The sequence below is a fragment of the Microplitis mediator genome, chromosome 8 (assembly GCF_029852145.1).
Source record: "Microplitis mediator isolate UGA2020A chromosome 8, iyMicMedi2.1, whole genome shotgun sequence".
Lineage (NCBI taxonomy): Eukaryota > Metazoa > Arthropoda > Insecta > Hymenoptera > Braconidae > Microplitis > Microplitis mediator.
This window is the reverse complement of record NC_079976.1, coordinates 14,540,625-14,551,314: the sequence shown is the minus strand read 5'-3', so window position 1 is coordinate 14,551,314 and position 10,690 is coordinate 14,540,625. Positions and strand designations below refer to the sequence as shown.

Here is a 10,690-nt window from a genome sequence, read left to right as displayed (position 1 = left end):
TTGGGCCTATGGGGAAAGTAGTTGTTATTTTAGTATGTTTGGGAATCTACAGATTCCCAGGAATAACCTCTGATCTATGAATTAAAATTTTATTTCTACTCACGTTGGTGGGAAAAGGGGATCTATTTTGAAAGGTACCTTTTCCTTGAATTACTCCAGAATAATCAATTCCACGTGATCGTCGGGTACCCCCGTATATGGTTCCAATTGCGAAGGTCCAGACAAGAATTTATCTGCGTAGAAGTGGAATCGTGGATCTGCTTCGCTTATGTAGATTAAAGGTAAAGGTCTCTCGACCTCGGTGATCGGGATCAATCTATATTTTAACTTCTTTAGGATAAGAGGTTTAGTAAGGGGAATATCCCTTCTTACAAATAATAAGTTAGGTCTTATGAAAGGTCGGTGATAACGTTCACCAGAACAAATCTTAGCGTACTCCGTACAGGAGTAGCAATCGCAATACTTGGGTTTTGGAACAGAGCCCTTAGGCCTGCGTAGCTTTGGCGCCATTGGCTCTGTTCGGAAACATTTTGATAACAATTCTTGTCTCGAAAGACGCTCTCAATAAAAGTTCAGAGTATGGTTTAGTTGTTGAGAAAGAAAATATAACAATTAATTTGTTCTAAACTCAGGATACAGGATTCCTTCACGGATTCATAAAAAAAAACAATAATGATATCAAATGATTTAATGAATTTGAGTGTTTGAACCTCTTTTTATTTACTTTATGTTCAACAGGGTTAAACGGACAGAGAGGAAGTGATATAATTATAGGAAAATTTTAATACACTCAGCGAACCAACGAAAGGATCATTGACCACCTCGGGGGTCGATCTCTTAATTGCTATCTGTCATCATTGTGTTTTACGAGAAGTTTTAAGATAGCTATTTTCCTGGATAAGAGGAAAGAGTAAGGAAGTAGGATGATTTTACTTGAAATAACATTCACTGATGTCAATAAAATTTCGATTAATTGAGAAACTCTAATAGGAAAACAACAATCAAAAGCACAAAAAAAAATGCCTTGAATAAAATCTTTGCTACACTCGAATTTTAATTTATGAAAATGAATCGGTGAGTGAATTTCCGATCCTGAATAGGTTTTCAAATAGAAATTCAGAACAAATTAATCAGAATTGAACCAATTAGACGAATTAAATATTTCTTGTAAATAACTCCTCATTTGAATATAACTGTTGATGAATTTTAGTTTAATGGTTTTAGTTTTATTTGGATGAATTTCAATACATGAAGGAAAGAAAGAGAAAAAAAAATTAGATTTATTGATTCTTTTGAATTAATAAATCTTAACTTGATATTAACTGATTTAATATCTAATGTTTTATTACGTTGGTAGATTGAATATTCAATAATATAAAAAAAAAAAAGGCCATTCGGCAGCCGAAATGGAAGGTAGATTTTCCAATTAATCTATATAAAAAGTTACATACATACATATCTTGTGATACATGTTAGTGTATAGTCATGACATGAAATTAGGCTCGTTTTCTTAGAGTGAGGGATAAAAAAGACAACGACTATTTTCGATAGCGAACTTCAGATTGTTGATTTGACAAAACATTATATAGGTAATGTATCGAACTAACCATCACGTAAACAAAGTATAGAAAATTTAATTAGTATGAGATTATAATTGTAATTGCTATTACGATGGCAAGATCAGATATAATTATAGGACTACAGGTACGATTGAAACATCATAAATATTAAAAGAAATACTTTTAAAATATAAAATAGCTGTGAAATTTACAGGTTATTTTGTTCACAATAAAAGACATCTGACAAAATTGTATTGTAATGGGAAATCCATAGATTATGTGGAATGAACACCATATTTGCAACATTTGTTGATTCCATTAGAATTTTTAAGGCCATCAAATTATTGGAAGAAATGGTCAAAACATAAAGTTTAAGGTCAAATATTAAAGCTTACTAAACAAGCTTCATGATACTTTATACTGAAACTGTCTATCAGTTTTAATTTTAATGTTATATGAACTTTAACAGTAAATAATAACTGATTTTTACGAAAAATCATAAAAAATTCCAAACAGCCATAATTTCAAATCTATTTTAACGATACAGCCCATCTTTGAACTTGATCAAGGTAATCGCCTATAGAATAAGTGTGAAAAATTTTATTAAGATCTGATATGAACTGTGGGTGCTATCGTAATGACAAGACCAGTGATAATCATAGGGATTAGAGGTACATTTGATACATCATAAATAATAAAAGAAATACTTTTAAAAGATAAAATAGCAGTGAAATTTACAGGTTATTTTGTGCAAAATGAAATAAAGCTGACGAAACTGGATTATAATGGGACGAGCATAAGTTATTTGGAGTGAAAACCATATTTTCAACATTTTTTGATTCCATTAAAATTTTCAAGGTTATCAAATTATTGGAAGAAATGGTCAAAATATAAAGTTTAAGGTCATAAATTAAAGCTTATTAGTCAAGCTTTAAAATACTTTTTACAGGAAATCTCTATGAATTTTAGTTTGAAAGTTATATGGACTTTAAACGTGACTAAAAACTGATTTTTTCGAAAAATCGTTAAAATTTAAAACAGCCATAACTTCTAAACTAATCGACCGATTCAGCCCATCTTCGAACTTAACCGTGGTAATTACACATAAAATAAGTGTAGAAAATTTCATTAAGATCGGATAAGAATTGTAGACGCAATCGTGTCCTCAAAAGTCCGTTATATTACATAAATATATATATATACATGTATATACATCCATATATAAATTTTTTAACGAATGGTATTTTTTAACTCTACTCAACTAATTATGATAGTTTATGACGAAATCCCTTGAAAAATCGACCATGAGGACAAATATAATAGTTAGATTTTAAAAAAAATCTACCTAAAAAGGAAACTAATTATTAAATGAACTTTTAATGATTTGATCGTAGAATAGTAAAACTAATTTATTTTAGTACTAGAATATTCTAAATTGAATTCAGATAACTAATTATTAATTTGAATAATAGTTCTGAGTTGAACAGATTTTAATTGTCAACGATCAATCTAACAAACTTCAACTTTGTCCGTCGGATAACTCAACTAGGTTCTAGATGGAGTTACACAACAAAACATCGAATTTTATTAGATCCACTCGAATTAATATAAAATAACGTTAGTTTTATTGTTTATGTTTATAACTAGTGTTTGATTGAAAGGTTCGTTCAAGAATATGCATGCAATGTATATTTATTAGAATTATTGAAACAAACAAAAAGATATATTTAGTGTACTGAGAGAGAACAATTCAATTGTTCACAAGTTGTTTACAAAATTCTGAATTATTGTAAAAGGGAAAGAGAGCATACTTTCGTGAGTAAAAATCGTTACCTTATTGTTGTGATTTTCAAAAGAAATCCTAAAAATTAAACTTCACAAACTTGTTTTAATATCACTGGATTTCATAAGTTTCCACTAATAAATTTTAATTAAATTATTTTAATTGCCCATAAATTTCACTTCACAAACAAATAAAAAAATCACTGCACCCTTTTATTTTAACGCAGGGGATAAATTTAAATTTATTGAGATTCTTGAACTGAAATGTGTAATGGTGAAAATCGAAATGTCCTTGAAAATTGAATGAGAAACAAAATTTGAATATCCTTGAAATTGAATGAATGATAAAATTTGAAATATCCTTGAAATTGAATAAATGATAAAACTTAAAATATCCTTAAAATTGAATGAATGAAAAAACTTGAATTATCCTTGAACTTGAATGAATGATAAAACTTGAAAGATCCTTGAAATTGAATGAATGATAAAATTGAGATATCCTTGAAATTGAATTTATGTAATCCTGGATCGGACGCAAAGCGGGATCACACCCGAAAATGATACTTTTATAAAAAACTTCGAAAACGGGGTCACACCCGGCAGTAACGAAGCGTAAAAATGAACTGATTAATTAGCGGCTGCAGTGACTTTTTTCAACTTTGTAATATTAGATAGGCCCTATGGTAGGGGCTATGAGAAAAGACGCAGAAACGCTCTCCCATAGTTATTGTTCATTCATCAAAAACTTTATCTATGATCCAGCTCTTCCGGCGTTATCGGAGATGAAGTACCGAGAATTATAATTTATTTAAATAAATATGATATGCTTTATAAGCAATCATATTTATTTAAACAAATCTGAGATGCTATCGTCATCCGATAAATTTGTTAATAAATAAATTATTGAAAGTTATAGGTATTTTTTAAATTATACAAGACCAAAATGCTACGAGCACTAAATAATAGATGAATTTATAATTTTGGTAAAGTTATTCTGAAATTTGAGGGTTTTACAGCCCTCTGAACGATCTTTTCTTGATTTTTAGTATTAGGATAACAGCCGGAGTAAGTTGGTAGCTTACTCTCGCTGCAGGCGTTTACTTATTTATTCTGGGCCTTGCTCTTATTGTTTTACTCCGCCCAGTACTCAGGTTACCGCATGGTATTCCTGACGCCCACTCATATGTTTGTATCGCCTATTTGTATGCTCTCTTTCGTACAAGATGGTGTATTAAATGAATACCTCTTGGATAATAGATTAATATTATGTATATGTCATACATGCAGTATTTCTGTTTATTGATAAACATATTTGTAATTAGTTTTAATTGTATAGAGAATCATATGTATGTTTTATATCCCCGGGTTGTCTAATCTCCGTAAAGGAGAGCGGACAACAAGGTTAAGGGCCGACCGGGCGCGTCCCCAGGTGGCGGATAGGGGGACGGCCAAGGTGGGAAGTGGCGGCTCACGATGACCTCCAGCGGGAGGGATATTGTGGGCAGGCCACGACTACTTTGGTTAACATGTGCTACAGGAAACCCGGCAGGTGTAAAAACCAGCCTAGGGGGACCAAGGCCATGTCGCGGACCAACTTCCCAAGCCAAGGTGTAAGCGATCGTGCTGAGGGCTGAATGGCACAGGGGTACTGTGTCGCTAACGATGCACCTTGGGGCACCAGGTGCAACCCCATTGTATCTATGCACCTTCCGCTGTGCAATCAGGCTCTGCCGGCGGTGACTGTATACTTCCTTGACTACTCGTGGGACCAAAATGGAAACAACAAACAAAAGCACAAACAAAAACTCTGGATTGGAGGCTTCGAAAGAGGACTCCGATCTTCTAAATGTCCACATGGACGTAGTGGAGGGCACGGGAGGCTCAGCTAACGCCGGGACTCCTGGAACTCCAGCAAATGGAGGTAAGAAGAAGAACCGCAGTGGAGCCGCAAAAAAAAAAGGGCCCGGAAAGCCAAATTGGCCGTACGGGAACAATTTTCGGGGCAAAACAGCGGGGACGCTTCTTCCCCCATCGACGTAACCTCGGTGGAGGATGGATCTACAGGAACTGGTAGCTCTAAAAGGCCCAGACCTGAGGACCAAACCCCACCAGAGGTGAAAAAAGTGACCAAACACGGCAAGGTGACCTACAAGCCGACTGGTTTCGGCGACGCAGTTAGGGCGGACAGAAAGGTAGCTATTGTGCCTTCTGGATACCCTGACGCGTTGCTGAGCCAGGAGACGGGTGATCTGATCACACAGGCGTTAGTCAGGGCGCTGGACGCTGTCCCTACAGGACAGCCCGTCCCGTGCTTTGACGGATGCCGGTGGGATCAAGGAGCTCTGTGGGTTACCTGCGCCGATGTCAAGGCCAAACAGTGGTTGCTGGGGACCGTTCCGGCTATTAAGGCTGGGGGGGACTCGTTCTTCAAGCTCTGGAGAATGGAAAACTCCCTAGACTTAAGAAGCTGACGGCAGTCCTTAGTACCACTGAGGATACCAAGGTCATCCTGAACAGGCTGGCACGACGAAATCCTGGGCTCACCACTCAATTGTGGCGGGTCTGGGATCGTAGGGTGGTAGGTAAAACTGTTTACCTTGTTCTGGGTGTGGACCAGCGGTCGCTGGCAGCACTCTCGGGGTGCAACTACTCCCCCCACTTCGGTCTTGGTACAGCCCGTTTTTACGAGGTCACATCCGGGAACGCAGCTGGGGCGAGTGGGGGTGCTTCGGGAGGGGCTGCTAGGAAGGCAACGAAGACCACGTCCGGAGCAGTGCCTCCTGAAAAGGCAAAGGCAAAGGTAGGGGAGCAGGGCCAGGAGACTGAAGCGGCTAGCGCTGCTCAGGAAACTGGCACTGCTCCCGTACCTCCAAAGATTGTGATCGTTCCGCCTCCACCTCCTCCAGCTGAGGAACCGGCTGGGTCCCTCGGTGGTGGGGAGAGGGAGGGGGAACGTCACAATTCGCTTTAGACCTCGATAGTAGGGCTAATCATCAAGCCGCCTCGCTTGATAATGAGTGGGACTTCCGATGGGGAAAAGACCATGCCTCCGGCAAGATCTGGATCCAGAGAAAGGCCCACAAAGGCGAAGGCGGTTGCCAAAGAGGGCCTGTCAGGGACTAAGCAGGGTAAACAAGCTACCCTCGCTCAGGCCCTGGCGGGAACCCTCCAGTTGTCCGGCACACCGAAAGAGGTGATAGCCGAGACCAACAAGAAGGAAGAAGATGGGCACTAAACTGTCCCCTTCCTTATCTAACCCACCAGCCCCCACCCCTCCCCCTCCTATTCCCTATTTCCCTCCCCATAATAAAAGCGATAAGACAACCAGTGCTGCAGATTCTGTAACTGCAGGACAGACTAGTTTTTCGCAAATAAACTTGCAACACTGCAAAGCGGCCTCTGCATTACTTAGTAGAGACCTGGCGGTGTTGCAGACAGATGTATCCCTAATCCAAGAACCTTGGGTCTACAAGGGCCAAGTCTTAGGGATAGACAGGAGAAACGGCTGTTTGATCCATGGTAACGCGGAGCTGGGGCCCAGGGCCTGTATCTTTATCAATAAGAAACACACAGCGCTCAAGTTGCACCAGCTTTGCATCAGGGATCTAGCCGTTGCTTCCATGAAAATCTCCATAGAGGGGACTAGGACGGAGCTGATCGTCGGCTCTGCCTATTTTCCACATGAAGATGCCAATGTACCTACCAAGGAAGTCACTGACTTGGTAGAATACTGCAGGTCCAAAGGGCTACCACTCCTGATTGGCTGTGATGCAAATGCACACCATACGGTTTGGGGTAGCTCGGACATAAACGAAAGAGGCTCAACACTACTTGAGTACCTTTCCACCACCTGCCTAGAGATCCTAAATGTGGGATCCAGGCCCACTTTCGTTACCTCTCGGAGGCAGGAAGTGATTGATATCACGCTGGGCTCTAATAAGATTGCACAGTCTGTCACGAATTGGCGGGTGAGCGAAGAAGATTCTCTTTCTGATCACCGCCGAATTCACTTTGTGTTGGAAGGCAGCAGGAACGGCAGGACTGGGGACACATATAGAAACTCTAAGGCCACGGACTGGCTCATCTATAAGAAAGAGCTAGTAAGTAGGCTGGAGGAACCTTGTAGGACCCTAAGAACGGCCGGTAGGATTGAGCAGGCGGTCGAGCATTTGCAAACGGCCATTGTTCAGTCCTATGAAATTGCATGTCCTTTGAAAACTAGGAAATGTAGCAAGCGGGTGACATGGTGGAATGCAGAGCTGAGCAGGCTCCGTTCCTGGTCCCGGAAGCTACTTAACAAAGCGTTAAAAACGAAATCAGACCAAAACTGGGCTAAGTATAAAACAGCCCAGATTCAATACAAAAAGTGTATTAAGGTCTCCAAAGCTGAGGCCTGGAGAAGGTTCTGTGGGGAGATTAAGGATTTACCATTGATGGCCCGTCTCCGTAAGATCTTCACTTCGGGCCCTACAGTTAAACTAGGTGGTCTGACTCTCCCGGATGGGAGGGCAACAGCAAACCACGGAGAAATACTCGCTCATCTCTTTGAAATACACTTCCCTGGCTCGGAATTGACGGGACAGGAGGGAAATCAAAGAGAGGAGAGAAACCTCACAGTTACCAGACATGGTGACTGGAGGACTGCTGCAAGGGTGGTAACGCCCAGCAGAATTGAATGGGCAATTGGCAACTTTGAGAAGTACAAAAGCCCAGGGGTGGATGGGATTTTTCCGGCTCTCCTACAAGAGGGTGGAGAATCACTTCGCAAACACCTCCTACACATATTTAGGGCCTGTCTGGCCCTAAGTTATGTGCCCAAAGCATGGCGTGAGGTCAGGGTAGTCTTTATACCAAAACCTGGGAAAAGCTGCTATGACCTGGCGAAATCCGGTTCAGGCCTATCAGCCTAACTTCCTTCCTTTTAAAAACCCTGGAAAGGATGGTAGACAGATACATAAGGGACGAAGCGCTGTGTCGAATACCAGTGCATCATTCACAGCATGCATACCAGGCTGGTAAATCTGTTGAAACGGCTCTACATGAAGTAGTTAGCTACGTCGAGAGGGCTTTTCGGCAGAGGGAATCAGTTCTGGGAGTATTCATTGACATTGAAGGGGCGGTTGATAATACACCCTTCGAAGCCATCTGCGAAGCAGCGGAACGCTTTGGGTTAGAGGAATCTATCACAGAATGGGCCCACAATATGCTTCGCTCGAGAATAGTGACAACCGAACTTAGTGACACTAAGGTACGGGCCCGTGTTAGAAGAGGCTGTCCGCAAGGAGGCGTGACCTCTCCTCTCATGTGGCTATTAGTCATTAACGAGCTTCTAGTAAGGTTGGAGAAGCTAGAAGTACACACAGTGGGCTACGCGGATGATGTTGCTTTGATGATCAGAGGCAGTAGCCCAGTAGAGATAAGATGGAGGATGCAAAGAGCACTCGATCTTGTACAGAATTGGTGCACCGACAGATCTCTGAAGGTTAACCCTAACAAGACAGAGATGGTGCTCTTCACCAAAAAGAGGAAGCATAAGTTAATTGCGCCCTCAATTTTCGACACTGAGCTGAAGTTTTCAACAGAGGTACGCTACCTTGGAGTAACTCTGGACAATAAGCTCACGTGGAGAAGCCATATAGGGAAACAAGCTCAAAAAAGCCACTGCCACTTTTTGGGCCTGTAGAAGGATATTTGGCACAACGTGGAGTCTAAAACCAAAACTAGTTAAGTGGATTTACACGGCTATTTTGATACCCCAACTAACCTTTGCCTCTGTCATTTGGTGGCCCGCAATACGAAGGGACGTCAACATCAAGGCATTAAACAAGGTCTACCGACTTGCTCTGCTAGGCATAACAGGAGCGTTTAAAACAACTCCCACCCTAGCTATGGGGGCACTCCTGAATGTAGTTCCTCCAAATATAACTGTAGAATCTCTGGCTGTGAAAACGACTTTGAGACTGCATTTTGTTGGGTTGTGGTCGAAGGCTAGGACGGGACATGCGTCCATCCTACGGGCCAGAGATCTCGAAGAGGTCCTGGCCCAAGGAGGGGACTATGGCTCTCGTAGCTACCACTTCCGACACAAATACAAAGTCGTCTTTCCAAACAGGCAGGAATGGGAAGGAGGGAGCAATGAAATCCTATCACCCCAAGGGCTAGTCTGGTTTACGGACGGGTCCAAAAGGGTGGAGGGAGCAGGTGCAGGAATTCATAGCGGTGGACCCAAAACTGAGATATCCCTCAGACTGGGACACACTGCCTCTATTTTTCAGGCAGAAGTATATGCGATCTGGGCCTGTGTAAAGCACATTCTAGAGCTAAATCACAGGAACAAACACATATACATATGCAGTGACAGCCGTGCAGCTCTCAAGTCACTCACATCGGTCGTGGTAATTTCAAGGCTTGTACGGGACTGCATCACACTCGCCAAGAAACTAGCGAGCACCAACTATGTCAATCTTATTTGGGTACCGGGTCACAGCGGTATCAAAGGGAATAACATAGCAAATGAATTGGCAAGGACAGGGGCCTGCAAAACGGACCCTGAGCCAGTCTGTTCAATTCCGGTGCCTCTGTGCTTTATAAGAAGCCACTTGGCTCAATAGACCTGTGACAGGTTCTGGGACCTGTGACCTGTGACAGGTTCTGGGACCTGTGGCTTGAAGCCGGAGGCATGCGACATACGAGGGCACTAATTGAAGGACCATCGAAGTCGCTTGGTACCAGTCTAGTAGAGCTCGATAGATCCAAATTAAGGATTATTGTCGGGCTCGTTACAGGACACTGGTTTACCGGGAGGCATCTGAAGCTCATGGGCATCACCGATGATTCGATATGCCCTAGATGCAATTCAGAGGATGAAACTCCCCTCCACCTGCTGAGCCAATGCAGAGCCTTAGAAGATGTAAGGAAAGACATCTTGGGGATCTGGGATGATACTCAGCCTAACTTATTAGAGGTTGGGATGGGCGGATTTCTGCGATTCTCGAAATCCATAAATCTGCCAACCCAATCTTAATTTCAACGAGAATTGACCTAGTGGGGCCAAGTACAATGGTTCAAAAGAACTGAGTGCTCGGCTCTACACCAAACAAAGGGGTCAAACTCTCACTTCGATTCAATTCAATTCAATGTTTTATATCATACATGCAATGTTTATATATATATATATATATATATTGAGACAAATCGCTTATTATCTTCGCGATTTTCACCAGCAGCCACCAGAATTCGCGGGTTTAACCCTGGCTTAGGCTGGCCTCTAACAAATTTTATTTTTATGCTGGACAGAGCAGTAGGCTGGGGTTCTTGCAAAGCAAAGACCCGCACTTATTCAAACTCGG

General features: G+C 41.6%; 1 protein-coding gene across 1 annotated transcript; it reads left to right on the top strand.

Moving 5' to 3' along the window:
- The first annotated feature begins 9,229 nt into the window (after positions 1 to 9,229).
- On the top strand, positions 9,230 to 9,952 carry LOC130673809 (uncharacterized). The gene has a single exon (XM_057479019.1). The coding sequence runs from the start codon at positions 9,230 to 9,232 to the stop codon at positions 9,950 to 9,952; it is 723 nt and encodes a 240-aa protein (XP_057335002.1).
- Positions 9,953 to 10,690: the final 738 nt, after the last annotated feature.